The 22,157-nt window shown below is 36.7% G+C and overlaps 1 protein-coding gene across 1 annotated transcript; it reads left to right on the top strand.

Annotated features, from left to right (window-relative positions):
• Positions 1-556: 556 nt before the first annotated feature.
• LOC102439000 (chromosome-associated kinesin KIF4A-like) lies at positions 557-4,216 on the top strand. Its single transcript, XM_006089252.1, has one exon. It carries the CDS (start codon positions 557-559, stop codon positions 4,214-4,216), a length of 3,660 nt encoding a protein of 1,219 aa, XP_006089314.1.
• The last annotated feature ends 17,941 nt before the right edge of the window (positions 4,217-22,157 follow it).

Raw genomic sequence — 22,157 nt, 5'->3', positions numbered from 1 at the left:
AAACAAAAGACAATGCAAAAAAAATCAAATTGTTACTAGAATAACTAGAATAGAATTTAGAGAAAATATAGTTGAAGAAACAAAGATGATATATATGGTCCATCTATAACCACAGTAGTTTTGGAAATATGTATATAAAGCAGAGATATAATCCAAGTGTAGTATTGTTTTTGAAAAGTTTTTGAAAAGTTTCTTAAAAAAATTAATTGCAGCATTATCATTGTGCATTTCCAAGAGTACAACTGGGCCTTATTTCTATGGGAAATTTGTAACTTTTGTTTTGTTGTAATGATTAAGTGAACTCTCTCAATTCTTAACAACTTCCAGTTTTCATCTTTTAAAACCAATGCATGCTGTTTGATGACTCACTTTATAGTAAATACTAACAATTGCTGCGCATGCGCAACGTGGCGCTCCTTCCCTCTCCCCTTCCATCTACCTGCTTTCTGATTGGCCGGCGCCTCTGGAACCGAAACCAATTTGAAACTTGGCGGTTAAATCTCCGGTAGGACAGGGCAATGGGAGACCAGAGAAGAGACATTGCTGAGGTAGAATCATGAAAGAACAGGTGAAGGTAATTCCTGTCAGAGTGGCACTGCGATGTCGCCCTCTGGTCCCCAAAGAGATCAGTGAAGGCTGCCAGATGTGCCTTTCCTTCATACCTGGGGAACCACAGGTGGTGGTTGGCAATGACAAAGCCTTCACCTACGATTTTGTGTTTGACCCCTCTACTGAGCAGGAAGAAGTCTTTAATACAGCAGTAGCGCCACTCATAAAAGGCATATTTAAAGGATACAATGCAACTATCCTGGCCTATGGACAGACTGGCTCAGGGAAAACCTATTCCATGGGAGGCGTATACACTGCAGAGCAGGGGAATGAACCAACAGTTGGGGTCATTCCTAGGGTAATACAACTGCTCTTCAAAGAAACCGATAAGAAGAGTGACTTCGAATTTACTCTGAAAGTCTCATATTTGGAGATTTACAATGAAGAAATTGTGGATCTTCTCTGCCCATCTCGTGAGAAAGCCTCTCAAATAAATATACGAGAGGACCCTAAGGAAGGCATAAAGATCACGGGGCTCACTGAAAAGACTATTTTGGTTGCCCCGGATATGATTTCCTATTTGGAGCAGGGCAACCACTGTAGGACTGTGGCCTCCACAGCCATGAACTCCCAGTCATCCCGGTCTCACGCCATCTTTACCATCTCCATGGAGCAAAGAAAGAAAAGTGACAAGAATAGCAGCTTCCACTCCAAGCTGCATCTTGTAGATCTTGCTGGATCAGAAAGACAGAAAAAAACCAAGGCTGAAGGGGATCGGCTCAAAGAGGGTATTAATATTAACCGAGGCCTCCTATGCTTGGGAAATGTAATCAGTGCCCTTGGAGATGACAAAAAGGGTGGCTTTGTGCCCTATAGAGATTCCAAGTTGACTCGACTGCTTCAAGATTCCCTCGGAGGCAACAGCCACACTCTTATGATAGCCTGTGTCAGTCCTGCTGACTCCAATCTAGAAGAAACATTAAATACCCTTCGCTATGCTGACAGAGCAAGAAAAATCAAAAACAAACCTGTTGTTAATATTGATCCCCAGACAGCTGAACTTAATCATCTGAAGCAACAAGTACAACAGCTACAGGTCTTATTGCTACAAGCCCGCGGAGGTAGCTTGCCTGGATCTATAAATGTGGAACCATCAGAGAATCTACAATCTTTGATGGAGAAGAATCATTCCCTGATAGAGAAGAATGAAAAATTAAGCCATGGTCTGAGTGAGGCAGCTGGTCAGACAGCCCAGATGTTGGAGAGAATTATTTTGACAGAACAAGCAAATGAAAGAATGAATGCCAAACTAGAAGCACTCAGGCAGCATGCAGCCTGCAAAGTGGATCTTCAAAAGCTGGTGGGGACTTCAGAAAGCCAGGAATTAAAAGAAAATGTAGAGATGATTCGTAACCTGCAGCAACTGATTATCCAGATATCGGATGAAACTGGTTCTTACATGGCCGCAGCCATGGATACTGCAGTGGAACCAGAAGCTCAGGTGGAAAGCAGTTCGCAGACCAGGAGGTCTTCTGATGGCTTCACTACTCAACATGCTCTGCGTCAGGCTCAGATGTCTAAGGAGCTGGTGGAGTTGAATAAAGCCCTTGCACTGAAAGAGGCCCTGGCCAGGAAGATGACTCAGGATGGCAGCCAACTTCAGCCCATTCAGTTGCAGGACCAGGAAAACATCAAAAATCTAGAGTTGGAAGCCATCAATCTGCAAAAGGAAAAGGAAGAATTGCTGCTTGAACTTGAGACAACAAAGAAGAATGTCAACCAAGCCAAGTTGGGTGAGCGCCGCCACAGACGTCTACAGGAGCTAGAGTGTCAAATAGCTGATCTGAAGAAGAAACTGAGCGAACAGTCCAAACTTCTGAAGCTGAAAGAATCCACAGAGCATACCATCTCCAAGCTGAACCAGGACATACAGGCGATGAAAAACCAGCGGGTACAGTTAATGCGTCGGATGAAAGAGGATGCTGAGAAGTTTAGACAGTGGAAGCAACAAAAAGACAAAGAAGTAATCCAATTGAAAGCACAAGACCGGAAAAGGCAATATGAGATGCTCAAACTGGAAAGAAACTTCCAGAGGCAGTCTAATGTGCTTCGACGTAAAACTGAGGAGGCAGCAGCTGCCAACAAGAGGCTCAAGGATGCTCTCCAAAAGCAACGGGAGGTCTCAGAGAGGAGGAAAGAAACTAAGAGCCAAGGGGTGGAAGGCACCGCAGCCCGAGTGAAGTGTTGGCTTGGAAATGAAATTGAAGTTATGGTCAGTACTGAAGAGGCCAAATGCCACTTGAATGACCTTCTTGAAGATAGAAAGATCCTGGCTCAGGATCTGGCTCAACTCAAAGAAAAAAGGGAATCTGGGGAGAATCCACCTCCTAAACTTCGGAGGCACACATTCTTACTTGCTCAACGGCATGGCCAAGTTTCTGAGTCCGAAGATCCCACTACAAAGCAGATTGAGAGCCTCGAGACTGAAGTGGAGCTCAGGAGTGCTCAGATTGCCGACCTACAGCAGAAGCTGCTGGATGCAGAAAGCGAAGACAGGCCAAGACACCGCTGGGAGAATATTGCTACCATTCTGGAAGCCAAGTGTGCTGTGAAATTTTTAATCGGAGAGCTGGTCTCCTCCAAAATACAGGTTGGCAAGCTTGAAAGCCTCCTGAAACAGAACAAGGCCAGCTGTGCTGACATGCAGAAGATGCTGTTTGAGGAACGGCATCATTTTGCTGGAATAGAGGCAGACTTGCAGGCAGAGCTGTTCAGAGTGGGGCAGCAGCATCAAGAGGAGGTGCTGTATCTTCTGGGCCAGCTGCAGCGAAGCCAAATGGCAGCGAAGCAGCTCGAGCTGTCAGACATGGAAAAGGAGCAACAGCCGTGGAGCACACTGCAGTGTCGGGAAGAACTGGAGAAGATGCAGGAAGTGTGTGTGCAAAATAAGCAGCTTCTCCGAGAGAATGAAATCATGAAGCAAGTAGCCAGAAAACAGAAACCTCACCTTCCGAAAGATACCCTTCTATCCCCAGACTCTTCTTTCGAATATATCCCACCTAGGCCAAGACCTTCCCGTCTTAAAGAAAAGTTCCTGGAGCAAAGCATGGAAGTCAAGGATCTAAAATACTGTCCAGAGGATTCTGTGAGTGAGCCCGAGGATGGTGACATTGATGCTGGGGATGATGAGGAATGGAAGCCAACAAAATTATTTAAGACATCCAAGAGGACCATCCAAGGATGCTCCTGCAAGGGCTGGTGTGGGAATAAGCATTGTGGATGCAGGAGACAGGCATCGAACTGTGGGGTGGACTGCAGCTGCGACCCCACAAAGTGTAGGAACCGTCAGCAAGACAAAGATAGCGTGGGCACCGTTGAGCGGACCCAGGATTCCGAAGGCTCCTTCGCCCTGGAGGATCCCACAGAGGTGACCCCAGGATTGAGCTTCTTCAACCCTGTCTGTGCCACTCCGAACAGCAGAATCCTGAAGGAGCTGTGTGAGGTGGAGCAGGCTCTGGCCGCCTCCTGCCTTGGCCTCCCTGAGCTGAAACATGTAGCCGCCGATTCCCAAGGAAATAAAGCTCCAGGGAGGAAAAGGAAGCGAGCTCTGACCAGCAATGCCAGCTTCTTCTCAGGCTGCTCGCCTGTGGACGAAGAGGCCCCCTGAACTGCGCTCATCATCTCTGCCCAGTCTGGCTTGGAAGATGCCAGAGGGGATTTCTAATGACTCCTTTAGAATTAGGGTTTCTTGCTGTTGAAAAGGGGACAGCAGGTTACGCAAAGGGAAGGAACTTGTGTTGGATGTCAGCCCTTAGTCTCCAGGCCTCCAGCCCCGGACAGTGGTCCCCAGAAGAGTGCTAAGCCACCTGCTGAAGAGAGAACCAGCTGGCCTTCCTGCTGACTTCAGGAGCCAGCCCCCAGGACAGTGGAGCTCCCTGTGATTTGCCAGCAGTTAAGGTTGTCTCCCAAAGGAAATGAGGGAACAGCTGTCTTATCTCAGGGTTGTCTCAGCTTAATGCCAGAGCCTGGCCTGGGTGGGAGGCCTGGCACCAGTCTTTCACCCCTTCTCAGGAATGGGGTCTCCATGGTGCTGAGGTAAATAACATCTTTTAAAATGTTAATGTTTTAATTATATAAAGAAAGGAAGAAAGAACGCTGGAAAAATACTAACAGCTATATGGAGACCAAACAGAAACTGGATGTCCAATAGCTATTTGACTAAAGAAGTGTTGTTGAAAATAAAAGGCATTGAAAGAACACCTTAACATCCTCTTACGCAGGTAAAAGTAAAAATAAACTAATTTGTGTTTTAAAACTAATGTCTAACTTGTTATAATGATTTCAGTATAAACAGAAACAACCACCTTGATTTTGCTTCTTAGTAGGATAAAGTCTATGACTTTTATTCCCAACCTTAACTACAAAACAAACCAGACTATAATATCATATTATTTTCTTATGAGAGAGCTGAAGATTTAATAAACATAAATTAATTAAAATATAGAGAATGCCAAGAAATTTCTAGGAAAGAAGGTAGTCAAACTGCTTTTGTCCCTATCAAAGAGGCATGAAGAGAAAGGATCTGAAATACATATTAGTTAAATAAAAAAAACAACAACACCACATTTAAAATAAACTGTAGCATCCCTATATAAACTGCTGTAACAGATGAAATATACCGGCAGCTCCAGTCAGAGAGTTTGTACCCATCCTCTGTTCTTTCCTGAACATCATCTCTGCTTGGGAATAGTACACAGAAGGCTGGGCTTGACAGGGGAACTGAGGGAATATCCACAGCATTGAGTAAAGGGGGAGCAGGGCCAGAGAGGTGAAAGAAATGTCTCCCACAAATCCTTGGACTTGACTGAGAGCAAGCCAATGGCTGTTGGCTGCTGGGCTTTGATGGTACAAGAGAAGACCCGGAAAAAAACCACTTTGAAGCTTTCTGCATCTGCCCTGAGTATAATGCAGAGGTCCTTCAAATGTTGGAGATAGGGCAGCAGGGGAGAGACAGTTAATGCCAGGATTAAAATTAGAGTGTGCAAAAAATCCACAGCAACCCCCCAAATTGGCAGCCATGCTATAAAGCACAGAGAAATATCCATGATTCAGAAAACTAGCTGCTGGGCTGGAGAGGAAAAATATCTCCAGAGTGTTTCTAGGACTCAGTATCAAGCCAGGCTAACCATAAGAGACACATCCCACCTTAAAACTTTGAACCACATGAGAAACATGTGCTGTGCTGTAGTTGAAGTTAAGGGACCAACTACGTCACATACATTCAGTTCGATTCAGATTTGTATGCTTAGAGAAGCAGAGCTGTTTCCTGTTATAAGAATTATTTATCTCCTTTTATACTGTTCTGTAACACACATTATCTGGCACTTGAAGAAGCAAGATGAGGTAACTCATGGTCAAGAGAAAGAAAGTTTAATGAAAGCAGATAAAGAGATAAAATGTAGGGACTATCCAAAAAAAACCTTCAAAATAATTATGACAAATATGCTAAAAGATTAGTGTAAATAGTGGAAAACATAATGATAAATAATATCAGCAGAGATGAAATTATGTAAAATTGAGCCAATTGAAATGTTAGGAAAATATGTGCTATCAGAGGTGCCAGTTTTAAGATATTAAAAGTTTATGTCACACAGCAGAGAAAATAATCATAAATAAAGGTAGGTCAATAGAAATTATCACAAGTTAAACAAAGAGAAAAATAGTTTAAATGGAACAGAGTAAGTGTAATCCATAGAAAAATGCCATACACTCTGTAATGTTATTAGGGAAGAGAAAGTGGGGCAGAAGAAACACTTGAGTAGATAATGACTGAATTTTATAAAACTGATAATAGACACTAACCCAATGATATGGAAATATTAATGTGTTCAAACTTGATATGAAAAAAAGAAAAGAAAAAAACCAAAAATATAAATACACTGAAATACATCAGATGTGAACTGCTGAAAATGAAAATTAAAGTAGCTTAAAAACAGCCAGAGAATAATAAACACATTGCATGCAGTGGGTAAAAGGATATAATGACAGCTGTTTTCCCATCACAAACAATGAAAGACAGGAGATAATAGAACACTATCTTAAAGTGCTATAAAAATAAAACCGTGATCTAAGAATTGAGTTTGAGAGCAAACATAGCTGTCAAAAATGAAGCACTATTTAGAGGGAAATTTATAGATGTAAATGATTCTATCATAAAAGAAAAGTATAAAATAAATTATTTTAGCTTCTACCTTAAAACACTAGATAACAAGAAACAAATCAATCGTAGTTAGGTAGAAAAAAATATCGAATAAAAATAAGAGTGGCAGTTCCATTCTTAATTTGGGGGGGGGGAGGAGGAACTCCTTACTGTTTTCCATAGTGGCTGCATTCCCACCACAGTGCACTAGGGTTCCGTTTACTCCACATCCTCACCAGCACTTGTCATTTGTTGATTTGTTGATGGTAGCCATTCTGGTAGGTGTGATACCTCATTGTCATTTTAATTAGTATCTCTGATGATTAGTGACTTTGAGCATTTTTTTTTTCATATGTCTCTTGGCCATCTGTATGTCCTCTTTGGAGGAGTGTCTTAAGTCATTTGCCCATTTTTAAATTGGATTGTTTGTCTTCCTTTTGTTAAGTTCTAAGAGTTCTTTACATATTTTGGAAATTAACCCAGTGGTCCCACTCTAGGAATATATCCTAAGAATTCTGAAACACCAATCAGAAAGAATATATGCACCTCTATGATCATAGCAGCACTATTTACAATAGCTAAGATCTGGAAATAGGTGAAATACCCATAAATAACAGAGTGGATAAAAAAGCTGTGGCACATTTACACAATGGAATACTATGCAGCTGTAAGAAAGAAGGATCTCCATGGAAGGTCCTAGAGAGTATTATGATCAGCTAAAAAGCCAGCCAGAGAAAGACAAATATCCCATGATCTCACTCATATGTGGAACTTAATGAACAACATCAACGGATGAACAAAACAGATCCAGAGACATTGAATCATGGAGCAGATTGATGAATCTCAGAGAGAAGGGGGTAGGGGGCAGGAAGAGATTAATCAAAGACTTCATATGCATATATGCATAATCCATGGACACAGACAGTAGTGTGATGAAGGCCTGGGGTATAGGGTGAGGGTTGGAAAGGGTCAATGGGAAAAATAGGTATCTGTAATACTTTCAATAATAAAGATAAATTTTAAAAAATAACAGTGGATATCAATAAAATGTACAAATAATAGGGAAGAACATAGAAATAAATAGGCCCCTCAAAAGATTTAATAAGATTATCTTCTAGCAAAAGTAGTCAAGAATAAAAGTTACAGAAAACAAAATGATAGATATAAAAAGAAGGAAAGAGAAGAAATCACTACCAATGATACACACATTAAGAAAGCAGTAAGATATTTTAAAAACTTTATGGCAATAAATTTATTGATTTAGATGAAATTCACAGCTATCTGGTTAACCACACTTATCAAAACTGATACAAAAAAGAAATAATTTAAATAGCTTATTAGGTCATTCAGATATTATTGTTAGACAATTATTAGTAGTAGACAATTATTACTCAGAAAGCACTACTATTTGTCCTATGTCCACATCATCTCCAAGTGGCATATCTCTCTTAGTTACAAGGGATTTTAATGATACCTTAGCTTTAGTATCTTTAAATTATGACTATTTATTTCAAGTAAATTACAAACAATATGCATTGTCTTAACCTTCCTTTCATTAATTTATTAAGCTCATATTTATTGAGCACCTATTTCATTCCAGGATGGAAATTTTGTGCTAAACAAGATAAATACAATTCCTGCTCCAAAGGAGCTTATATTCTAGGATGGAAAAGGTAGTTGATAAATAAACCTAAAGGAGCCATAAATATGTTACCTAGAATATAAAATAATGTTTGTTATAGAGAATAACCTGGGACCACATAATATAATATGATGAGGTAGCAAATAGGTTTGGATGAAAACTCAGGAGTTTGTTACCTCTTTCCATATTAAGTTTGAAGTTTTGCCATACCCCATACCAGTAAATGGTATATCAAGTAAGCAATTGGATGCACATGTTTAGAACTCATGGAGTGAAAAATTAGTAGTAGAAAGCATATACAGTTGAACAACACAGAAGTTAGGTGTGCCCATCCCCAAGCAGTTGGAAATCCACATATAACTTTTGACTTCCTGAAAAGTTAAGTTGTCCCTCTGTATTGGGGATTGGTTCCAGGACCCCCTGAAGATACCAAATTCTGAGCATTCTCAAGTCTCCTATATGAAATGGCAAATATAAATACATACAATAAGCCCTTCACATCTGCAGACTTCTAATCAATGCTCAAAAAACAGTATGGATATTTATTGAAATTAATTTGTATATAAGTGGGCCCACACAGTTCAAACCCTTATTGTTTAAGTGTCTTAATGTATTATGCCCAGGTGGCAATGTCAAGGAAAGAAGACTAGTACATAGAAATTTTCTACAAGCAAGCCCTAGCATGTCAACATTTAGGAATCTAGCAGAGAAAGAGAATCAGGCAATGAAAAATGAAATGTGGAAAGAGGACCACTATGGTCCAGACCATTTCAAATAGATTCTGAAAGTCCATCTAGCCAGTTCTGTGTACAATTACAGAAAGATAGAAATTTACTATTACCCATTTACATAAGTAGCAAAAAGCATTACAACAACTTGAAAGATTTAATATCTATTTGACACTAAAAAATAATTTCATTCCTAGAATGTGTCTTATGATTATTTTATATAACGCTGGCTTTCAGTTATTATTTTTCATAATATTACTTTATCCAATAAAGTTTTTCTGAATAGAATTTTCTTGCTTTTGACTTTCTTGTGACTCTAGGATCAGCAAAGTTCTCTTATTATAAGTCATGCATATTCAAAATGCTCATGCATATTCAAGAACTACAGATCTTTTTTTGCTTACACTAAAGAATTTCAAATATAATAAAGATTGATCTTTCTCTTGTCACCCTTCTTTGAATGTCACTTGGTTTAGGTTATGTTTACATAAACCTTTTCAGTTATATAATACAGTTTCAAGGCATGTTAATCACAGGTCAATTATGACAGGTTTTATGATTAAATGTATACAACTCAATTTCCTTTCTCAATGCTGAGAATAATGTGTTAGCAGAGAAAACACATTTGATTAGCTTTTGTTCTGCACTGATTTGTGATTAATTTTAAAGATACTTTATTCTTTCAGAACTCATCTGGCATTTTCTGCTATGTTGTATTTTCTACTTCAGATTGCAGAAGTTATGTTTTGAAGATAGAAATTAATGCCCCCCTCATGGCCCACTATAGAATCAAAGCCTTCATAATTGTATGTTTTCCCTAAAAAGTTTAAGGCGTTCCTCAATATAAGTATACTTGCCTCCTTTCTTGATACTACATCTATCATATCTGTTTTTAGGGTATGATATTTGCTGAAGTGATATTATGGACAATTGTGTCCCCCGGAAAAATCCATGTGCTGAAACCCCAGCCCCCCTAAGGTGACTGTATTTGGAGAGGCTTTAAACAGGTAATTACAGTTAAAGTCATAAAAGTCAGGCCCTAATTCCTTATAAGAAGAAGAAGAGATACCAGAGATCCCCCCCTCTCTCTGATGTGTGCACAGAGAAGTCATGTCAGACACAGTAAGAAGGTGGCAATCTGTAAGCCATAAAGAGAGGCCTCACCAGAAATGAATCTGCAGGCACCCTTGATCTGGAACTTCTGACCTGAAGATATGTGGTGTAATAAATTTCTGTCACTTTAGCTACTCAGTATGCGATATTTTGTCCTGGCAGTCTAAGCAGACTGACACAGGAAAATACATGGTGACCCAATGACTGGGGTCAAGTCTGTTCAAGTATAGGAGATGCAGTGCTTTGTTTCAATATTTTTTCTACTAAGTTCTCCCTAATTTTCTAAATCAAACTTCAAAACTCTACTGAAAAATATTTTTATAAAAAGGTGATTGCAATATTATAATTTTTGTGGTTTTTGACACTAACCTATTATATTTATTCATTTTGTTTTATAGTTTTCAGACATCTATGTAGTTTTATCGTAAAAAAATTAGTGATATTCTGTGGGGAGGCATGGGGCAAGAGTTGGCTAAAGGTGGCTGACCCTGCCTTGACTTTTCCAAACAAGTCTGAGTCCCTGGGTGTTTACTAAAATTTTTATGCTTAGTCTTCAGAAGTCCTTGCTTAAAGGACACTGCAGATGCATGTGTCTTCTCAAGGATACTTACCCTGCTGATAGTATCTAATAGTTAATTTTAGTTCAAGTTGTTGTTATAATAAAAGCCTAAGGAGGCAGGTGAATGGGGCTGTTTGGTTTCTCAAGCCAAGCAGTCCCTTAGCCCTCTCTTTCACAGAAACATGTGTCAGAGTAATCATTCATCCGTTGCTCAGGGTCTGTTGGTCAGCCCAGGCAATGTTCTTTTAAATGAACATTGTTCACTTATTGTTTTATCCAATTTTACATTTCTCTTTAAAAATAATTTTTAGTAATTTCAAGGGAAATTACTAAATTACTGTGTTTTAGGAGAAATATTCAAAATCATTGATCATATGTAAAAAAAGGTTTTTATTTATTTTTTCTCTCTGAAAATAAATCCAAATGAGAAATTTCCAATATGTTTGGACAATAATAACATGCTAGGAAAATGATAAAATTTATGACTTGGAGGTAAGTCAATATTGATAACTTGAGCAACACATAGATGTCAAAGAAAATAAAGCAGTATAAAGTACTTGAACTAGAGACCAATCCATGGTAAGCAGTTATACGTAAGTTATCAACAATAGTGGTTTAGGGTAACACAGAGATGGAGGATTGAGCATTTGTTAAAAAAGTGATTGTAGCCTTAGACATACGGCATCAATGGTGATTAACATTTATTGGGTAGTCTGGACACTTCTGCTGCCTTAGAGATAATACACAGTAAAGTACAAATAAAATGCCTTAAATTAATAAATTCAATAAGCGTGATTAAAAATTAGAAAGATTAGAAAGCCTCTTAGACAATTTTAAAGTAATTCCTTACTGCTGTAGTTCTAAAGGTCAGATGTGGCTGAAATGAAGACTAGAATATGAATGCAATGCCTGTAGAGTAGAAGCACCAAATATATCGATTTGCCAGGTATCTTATGTGAAAGAAAGGGCAGTGATAGGGAGCCTATTCTTGCAAAATGGAACTTTCAAATAGAATCAGATAAATTTGATAATGTTGGAACGTCTAATATGTCAGGAACATGATTGAGAGTAAAAGCAACATCTCCCAATGCCATCCCCTCAAGTATCTGAAAGATCTTGGGTTTATTCATTGCTTCCCACTGCCCCCGAGTTCATAAGGAGAGCTGAATCCCCATCTACTCCTGCGTAAGAATTTATCTAGGAACAGATAGATTATACTTCAAGAATTTTAAGGTTTGACAGTTTTCACTGGCAGGAGTCTAAGGATGAAAATCAAAGAAGAAGAATTGAGTTTAAGATGATTATTAACATAGTATATTCCCCTAGGACTCAAAGCTTATTATATTGGATTAGTTGTGTGGTTATAATAGTCTTTCGGATTCCTCAAAAGATAGATGATGAATAAGTTTAAAACTAACATAAAGGAAGAGCTTCCTCATGCTTAATGAGCTTATAAACTTCAAATAAAGCAGTGAACATAGGGCAAAGTTAAATCTCTATGCTATTATGTATGGAACATGTACACATTTATTATTCAAATAAACTCCAAAGGTTCATCAAGCTTTTCCAAATCTAGTCTAATATTTAATATGCAGTGACATCAATCAGGTATCTAACTTAATGTTCTAATTGAATTAATGTCATGATGTATTGAAAGGGAAGAAATGATGTGCTCTTTAAATATCATGACTCCTCATGCACAAATGCATCAAATTTCCTCTTTAATTGTAAATACAACTTACAATAGATATTGCCTATTGCAGGGATGATTCCCTTCTCTAAACTTGAAGTGATATTTAACTAATCAAATAGCTATAAAATAAAGGGTACTAGAAATCTATTGTGTAGGCAGAAATTTATTAGTCTGCTGCTTCACTATCCACTAATTTTAAACAATTAAAGATAAAAAAACATTCAAAATATTCCAGTATTATCACAGAGTTTTGACCTTTGGTTATAGGATGCATGGGTTTTAATTTGTCTGTGTAGAACTAGACGGCCTACATTTTATGGAGTTGGATACAAACCTTTTACCTCTAAAGGGAGGGATTTGGAGTTCTTTTTTAACAATTTTTGAGGGGAGATATAATTAGCATTGATGATAACCAATAACAACTCCATTTACCTGATTTAAGGTGAGTGTGATGGGGACATCTTTCTTCGTGCATTATTAGCAACAATAACAAGTCCAGTGGAAAAATTCTGAAGTATTTTCAACCGGAGCTTTGCATCATAACATTTTCAGTTTATTATAATAATGTGCAACATCTTCCTGGTTCAGGAGAATATGGATTTTTGTTACAACTCCCATGAAAAAATAATGAACACTAAAATTTTATTTCCAAAATTTGCCCCCACAAATAAAACTGACAATAAATCATACTACAATAAGTTGGATTCCTTTTAAAATACTCTGTTTGAAATGCAAATTTTAAAAATCCTGTCTGAATCAAAGCACAGATTTAGTAATTCAAACAAAAGAAAAACTGCTCACCCATGCATAACTAATTACTCTCTGAACTTTAGAGAGTATTCTATGTCATTAGATAAGTAACAAAGGAAGTTGTTAAAGTTACTGTACAAATAGAATGAACATAAAATATTAAAAAAGTAAAGTTTATGTATAAACAGATATATTTTGGATTATATGACTATTTTTGTTTAAAACAGTAAATGTTTTCTCACATGGTAATTAGCACTATAAATTTCATCCACATTTCTCAATTTCATGAGCTTTATTTACATCCCCAGATTTTTTCTCAATAGCAATTAAGATATAGACTGTGTCACAAATTTCCCCTTCTGTGCCCGACCCGGCGACTGTCGTCGCCTCTCCTGACCCCTCCAGGGCCTTCAGACCCAGGCTGGGATGGGGAACCAGGGGTGGGTAGCAGTGGATGCGGCCCCTTTCCCTGGGGGACCGAGGGCTGGCTCCCTTTTTGGGGGCCAGCGGCCAACCCCCGTGGTTCCCCCGCCCCCGTGCACAAATTCATGGACCAGGCCTCTAGTTATTCCATATTCAGCAAACTAATATTGCTGAGTGCAAAGCTTATCAGGTTGATTTTTCCCAAGTCGTCTACAGGTATTCTCATGATTCCTTCTCTAACCTTGAATGTGAGCCAGCATACAGCTTGGTGTTGACTGTCATTTGTCAATTTTCCTTAAGCAAAATTATTCCTTTTTATCTTTTATGAGTCCTTGAAAAAAATGACTCCTTTCTTTTTATCTACAATTCACTTTCCTAAAACACTATTCTATAGCATCTTTCTCTAGTGATGAGATCATAAATAAATAAAGTGAGGATGTAGGAGTTCACAACTGTGGACAGAGAAACAAAAGCCTTCCAAGGCATTGGTGAAATTCTATTTTTATTTTTTTTTGCTGTCTAGTGGGGACATCTGTTATTATGGTTATTATTTATTACTATTTAAATAAATATCATAGATTCTCATGACATATTCACAATAAAGAATGCAAAAATATCCTATCTAATAAAAGAGTAATATGCAAATTGACCATCACTCCAACACACAAGATGGCCACCCCCATGAGGACACAAGATGGCCGCCACAAGATGGCCGGCAGGGGAGAGAAGTTGTGGGCGGTAAGGCCAGCAGGGAAGGGCAGTTGGGGGGACCAGGCCAGCAGGGAGGGCAGTTAGGGGCAATCAGGCCAGCAGGGGAGCAGTTAGGCATCAATCAGGCTGGCAAGGGAGTGGTTAGGGGGTGATCAGGCTGGCAGGGGTGTGGTTAGGGGCAATCAGGCAGGCGAGCGGTTGGGAGCCAGCAGTCCTGGATTGTGAGAGGGGTCCCAGATTGGAGAGGGTGCAGGCTGGGCTGAGGTACACACATCTCCGTGCACGATTTTGTGCACCAGGCCTCTAGTCTATAATAATAAAAGCATAATATGCTAATTAGACCAGACGTCCTTCTGAATGAAGCCGGGGCTGCAAGGGAAGCCTGGATCCTGGGTGCATGCCAGCGGTTGGAGGGAAGCCTGGGTTCTGGGTGCCAGAGGGAAGCCGGTGCCAGCAGCTGAGAGAAGGAAGGCCTACTCTTGCATGAATTTTGTGCATCAGGCCTCTAGTAAGAAATATTAAAACAGATATGCATATACTCTTCAGTATGTTTCATAAGAAAATTTAAACCTTGAGTTATTTCTTCCATCTATGTGTATTTGAGAGTTCAAAGAATATGGTTTGTATAGCTCTGACCTTTACTGTGTGACTAAGACGAATCACTTTTATCTCTGAGTTTTATGTTCTCTCTAAATATAATGAAAAGCTCAGACTGTATGATGTTAAAAATCCCTTGATTTCAGATGAAAGCTGCTAACAGCCAGAGTTGCTGTGTTATAACCTACATGTAGCATTTCCAACTGACTGCAACAGTGTTGAAATAGTTTTTATTCTCTAATAACAATTAATAGCAACAGTAAGAATTATGGGCAGATATTATAAAGCAGCTTGATTTTCTGCAAATAGTACTTTAGTGGAATATATTATTGAATGAAAAGAAGTAGGAAGTGGCAAAACCATTCAGTTATCATTGGATACAGAAAAAATGGCAATGTACAATTTTGTATAATCGGATGTAGGTAGCATAAATGGATAAATCCTTCATTTTAAAGCCACAGTTTAGTCAAATACAAAAATAATAGTTCTTTCCTAACATGATATATTTCTATTATGATGATAATGAACATTTTCTATTTTTTTAGCACTCAGTGATTCATTAGAAAAATATAATTCCATATTTGATATCTATATTTTATTCAATCCTGTTATTTTGCTTTGCTGTTATTTACATTAAGGAATGTTCTAGGTACTTTTTATGCATTGGGAATATCAATCTGAATAATACAAGGGTTTTGTATTATTTTGTATTTTGTATATCTAAGTAATATTTTTTACTTATATTTAAAAAATTAAAAAGAAAAATAGTAACATTCTGGGGTGTATGTCTAAAATTGTAGTAATCATTTTAGAAGAAATCTAAAGACAGTTAAAATAATTTAATTTTGTATGATAATTTGCATGTAATTTGCACATACACTCCACATACCATGAAAAAGAACAATGACTAAACAAAAAAAGACAATGACAACAACAATCAAATCTTTAGGAGAGATATATTGCTATAAGAGATTTTAAAAATAAATAATAAGCAAAATAACTAATGTGGAATGTCAATAAGATACAGCAAAAGTTTGAAAAAATTTCCTAAATAATCCATAAGGAGGCAAAACCAAGGTGACTAAATCAGAGAGAAGTTTATTATTAGGAATAACAGACTTTATATGTCCTACATCAGCCTTTGTACTTAAAACAAGAGGAAAGAGAAACACACAGAGAAATCTGCCTATATAGGTTGACATGAGAAGAGTACAAAAGTATCCTTGTAGAGCTTTATGGCATATTTCTACTACAGACTGGAAACTGTAGTAAAAGACACTTCAAATCCCTGGGCTCCTGATTTCAGTGGATAAAAACAGGATCCCAGACAGGGTGAATATTAGTGTTAAACCTCAGGCAAAAGGTAGGGGTGATTAACATACAGTGATGTTGATGATCAGATTCCTTTAGTTTTCTTCAGAGGTTTGTGAAGATGACTAACTCATCTCAGGGTCCCAGGGAAGTAAACAGATGGACAGTCTATTAAGGACTACACAAATCATGGAAATAGAAGAATTCAAGGTCTACTGAGCATACTAAAGAAGACTTATTCATTTACGTTCCGATCAAATAGTATTGCAGTCCACAAATATTATATTTTCCTTTGGTTCTATATTCCTTTACTGGTCATCTCTTTATCACTGATGTGGTAGCTTTTCTATGAGCATATGAATTATAAGTGCAGCCACCAGTATGACCCCTGGAAAATCACTATAAAGGTTCATGGGCACTTCATTAAAAGTTTGGCTGCGGTTTTGCTGCTGTTGTTTTCACAAGCATGGATGCACTGTACTGTTTTCCTTCCCACTTAACCTGAATTCAAATAGCCTGGTATAGAACCCAAAGCACAGGCTCTGCAAATATAAATCACCAAAAATATGCAAATTACACATTTGTTTAAAAACTTGGGTGTTCAGTTAAGGATGCTAAATCATCTTTTTCATCCAAAGCTATTTGGCTTAATTACAAACTTGAGATGCACATATAAAACATTCCTACGCCTAAATCATTCAGCTCCAACATATACTTTTTCAGGATCCTCTTAATTAAATCTGGATTCTGAACATTAATTATGAGCTCCATGGAGATAGACTGATTGAGAAAATGTAAAATATAGGCATGCACGCTGGCCATTTACTGTGAAAGTTTTTTTCTGCAGAAAAGAAATCCCAACTTCTAAGTAACTGTCACAAGAAAATTATACACATTTATTATTATGTGATGCATAGAATTAAAGTGAAAATGAGCTGATATGATTATGTCATCATATCCAGGAGACAACTAACTTCAAGTTGAATTTAGTATAAAAAATCACTTTTAAGCATTTTCTAAATGTAATATATTACTAATTTAAGAAATGCTTTCATGAATTGCTACATACTTAAGTTTATGTACTTTGAGCATACCAATGCATTGCATTGAGACAATTAACTGGGTAATAATAATATCATTGTCAAAGCTGACCTAGTTTAAAAAGTTCTCATTAAGCATTTCAAGTAAACATTTCACTTAATTTGAAGAAATGAAGTATAATGTGATGTGTTTGCCAGCAGGCCACCACCAGCCCCTATGGTGCTTCTACACAAGTGATCAAGAAGCGATCCTTCCTCAAAACACTTTATTTCCATATGTCAGAATTTTGTCAGACTATACTAATGTTGTAAAAAGAAGTTATTTAGTGCTTTCAGTTGGAAAGTGGTTACAATATATATGCAAATTTACTCTATGACGCTAATGATGCTTCACAATGTGACAATCATTTCAGACAATTTTGGTTTGTTCCCTTTAGAAATATATGCTATTTTACTTATTTAAAGAAAAGCTTTTCTTTATTTCATATTTGTATGTATTTTAAATTTTAATCATTAACTATCTCTTCTTTTTATATGTTGTTAATTTCTTAAGAAAATTTCTAACAGGTTTTTAATACCTTAACATTTTCTTCTACATACAGTTTTTACTTTTATATATTTTAAAATATAGTATGCAATTTTTGGCTATCATTTTTTCCTAACAGTTGCTGACTTTAGTTTCAATTTCCTCATTAACTTGAATTATTTAGAAAGATTTTTTTTTAAATTTCCATTTTGATTAATTTGTTTTTCTCCATCATGTGTGTCAGTGTGTGTGGGTGTGGGGGCTACTTTATTTATGCTATATTTTATTATTATACAAAAATGTCATACTTTTCACAACAAATAATACAGACAGTAAACCTTAAATTAGAAATACAAATAGAAAACAAAACACACATTCACACACACAAACACTTTATAATTCTAAAGTTCAACAAAATTGTTATAATTAAGTTTTAAATGTATCTTGTTTCCTGGCAGCCATGACAATAAGGAAAATACTGTCAATCATACATTGAAAAATACCAGATAAGAAATAAATCGAAGAGTATAAAGTAACAAAAATGGAACTTTTCTTCATATGTAATCTGAAATAAAATTTTCATGTGAATCTGCATAATCTATTATGACATATTTAAAACCAATCTAATTAAAGTATATTCTTAATAATATATGTATAGGAAGATGGCATAAAAAGATCATATAGTATTTTTTAGCTATGTGTTTAAACTATTTATGTATGTGGTGGTTATATATTCTACTTCTGGAATATATCCAATTCTCATTCTTCTAGACACAGGTGACAGCCCCACTTCTTGACTCCCTGTGGTTGTCCAGTAATGTGGACGGTTTAGTTAATGGTGGTTAAGTGTAAGAACCATGTGTTATGTTATTGCCCGTGTGGGTCCTCCACAGCAGTCTTGACCTGTCATGGTTCAATGATAATGTTCAAGATGGTAGCGATTCCTTAGCTTGTGTACCAGAGTGAGAATAATTCAGAGCGGGAGCTCTGGAGACTTATAATGGACACAAAGCATGAAGAAGAAATAAAACTGGAGCAGTTTAAAGTCTCTGAGATTGGGGAGTTGTTTATTACTCATCATAACCTAGCTTCACATAGTGGATTTCAAACCTGAATTTATTTAAAGTACTTTTATCATGTACTAAAATGTTTAGAACAAATTATACTTTACTTGGTATCTTTTTGATCCGAAAATATATTTGAGTAGCACAAATTACATAAACATAAAATGTTCTCCAAATATCACTTCACCTTTGACAAGAGGTGAAGAGATGACACTTCCAATTTGCTCTCTTATATAAGGGTCAGAAGCATAGGGGTACTATAAAATAGAAGATAATTCAAATTCTCCTAAACCCAGAAGTTGTAGCTCCATTATGAAAGTTAAAAAGTGTCTTCCTAAAAGAAAGTACAACTTCTCCATTTGTACACAAATTATCACATGAGAACTTAGAATTTTTCTCAAAAAAAACCCCCCAAATAAACACACTATGGAGTTGCTCCTCCCAATCAAATTAATATCTACTATCAGTTGATTCTTGTATATTAGAAATCTTTATCTGGCTCGGCCAGCGTTGCTCAATGGTTGAGCATCCACCTATGAACCAGGAGGTTGCGGTTTGATTACTGGTCAGGGTACATGCCAGAGTTGCGAGCTTGATCCCCAGTGTGGGATGTGCAGGGGGCAGCTGATAAATGATTCTCTCTCATCACTGATGTTTCTATATCTCGCTCCCTCTCCCTTCCTCTCTGAAATCAATAAAAAAAATTTAAAAATCTTTATCTGCAATATTTACTGCTCAATTTTAAAAGGAAAAAATAAACTACAATTAAAAAATAATTTGCCATGAAGCTTAAAGGATAATTACTCTGAAGTTGGGAACACTGCCCTCATGTTTCCCATCTTTGTGCTTTTTCAATTCTCTTTTCTGTTCTCTTCTGCTGTTCTCATCTGGCTATGCAGAACCCAACTTTCAGTGGCAACACAGACAGGTCAGCCTCACGCAGAAGTTTCCTGTTACTTAGCTCCTTTTCAAGTATTTCTTCTTTTCTTTTCTTATTCTACAAAATGTAGATCTGAAATTTTTCTTACATTTGAACACTCACTCACTGTAAGTATAAATTAATACTAAAACCTACAAACAGTGGACTTCCATGGTTTCATGCCTCCTTAAATATAAGAGCAATCCTTAAGAATTCACAGAAATTGCATGGTATAGAAAGGTGGTGCTTTCAGTACAGTTTAAATCACACTGTATATGTCAAAGCTCACTCCATCTATTAGTCAGAAATAGTAACTACCTTTAAAAAACAGTAAAAAAATTTTCTGTTTCTTTATCAGAAGGGCATTTATTTGTCATATTAGTATATATTAGTAGTAGTAGGAGGAGTAATAGTAGTGCTGTGTCACCTTAATACAATTCAGAATTCCCCAAATCCTATGTATTTGGATTTTCATGAAGATGACATAAAACAAAATCTTAAAAACAAAAGGCACCTTTTAAGTTACAAAACCCATTAAAACTAACCATAGTGTATAAAAGATCGGTTAGTAGACATATGGCCAAAATGTCATTTAAGCCAAACAAACATATACAGACACAGGCACTACCTGCAAACACAATGTGTAACGGATCTACTTTGTCATATCTATAGCCAAAACAATATTCCTTGGGAACATTGATTAGATCACCCACTTTGTGAGGTCCAGTCTGTGTCATTATGTAGTCAAATATATACATATCGAATATGTCCCTGCACAAAAAGTTTGGCTAATATATAGGCTGTCCATTTATATTTGTGCTAGTCCAACTCCTATATTTGATCTCAGATTCAAAATAAAAATTTAAAAAATATGTAAAGATACAGAAGACAAAAATTACAGATATGAATTATAAAGACATTAGCTACAAGGGAAGATTACTGAGGTTTGAGTAGGTGGGGAATTGAGAGAAGTAACAGCTTAAATGTGAAGTTGTCAAAAGTTACTGGAGAAGTGAACAGGTTGAAATGGGGCAAAATCAGAAAGATGGAAATAAGAAACACTCATTGGTGAAAATAAATTACCCCAGACTACCCTCTAGTCATTTTTCCCCAACATGCTCTTTATAAGTAGATACTATTTTAGAAATTTAAAGCTAATAGTCATTAGTCAAAACTTCTAATTCAATGAACCTCCATGAATCATTTGGGCCATCAAACCAATTAAAGGTAAAGTAGAATCCAAGTATCTTAACACTACACCCAATCTGCTTTTACTTCTGCTTCAGATAAACATGAACAAAACAAAATTTTAAAATAATAAAAAATGATAGGAGTTAGTGGTGATCAAACATCTGTTCAATGCATTTTCAATAAGAAGCATATTTTAAATTGTCAACCACTTCTGTTCCTAAATTGCACACTATAGTCTTGTCATGAAATCACATACCTAACATGCCTATATTTGGATTCATCAATCAACAAAACTGTTCTTTTATAACCCACACAGCTTTCTAGAAAATTTATTATCACCTTCCACATTCTATTGCAGCAGATGTATTCTGAGCTAGCACTTTCAGTCTAATACTATTTTCAAACTTATGAGTGAATTGGGATTGTTGGAATATAGCTAATTAGATTCAATAACCTAATTTTAAGAATACAAGATATTTTATACTAAGTATGTATATTAGGATCAATAATATATACTTCACTCTTAAGTTAGTAATACTTTTAAATTTTTATTTAAATGCAGTGACTTTCAATTTGCTCACTATTTTTAGAAATAATTATACAGACATAAAAGTTTTAAAGTAATTGAAGCGAATCGACTTTAATCACCAATGCTTGTTTCTATTTTTTCCATTTTTAATGGAGTCTTCTTAGAATCCCTTCTATATAACATTGTCTCCTTCAATAAAATAGTAAACACATTTTAAATGTTTTCTGAGGAATCTAGCTCATAATGATTTACATTGTTGACCTTTAGAGATGAAAGAAATATCGTCTAGTTCAACTCCTTCATTTTGCAAAACATGAACTGGTGCTCAGTAAGAGAATCACCTTTGCAAGGTATTGGAAGACCTAGGGTCCTAACTCAGCTGCTGGGGCTGCTTCCTAGCCACCTCGTTGCTGATTCCTTTCTGCACTTTACACTTGTGAAGGTGAGCACACGCTTTTGTCGATCTATTTACACGATGCTGTTAAGTTCTATTGGACATTTTAGTCCTATGGTTGTATTTTACCTTAACACCATGTCCTATGTTTGATTGCATTTTAAAACACTGTAGCCTAGAAGCCTCCATTTGAAGCTAATAATAGGTTAGGAATGACAA

The sequence above is a fragment of the Myotis lucifugus genome, unplaced genomic scaffold (assembly GCF_000147115.1).
Source record: "Myotis lucifugus unplaced genomic scaffold, Myoluc2.0 scaffold_57, whole genome shotgun sequence".
In the NCBI taxonomy this organism is placed as follows: Eukaryota; Metazoa; Chordata; class Mammalia; order Chiroptera; family Vespertilionidae; genus Myotis; species Myotis lucifugus.
Note: the sequence above shows the minus strand (reverse complement) of the source record. Positions and strands in the feature narration are given on the sequence as shown.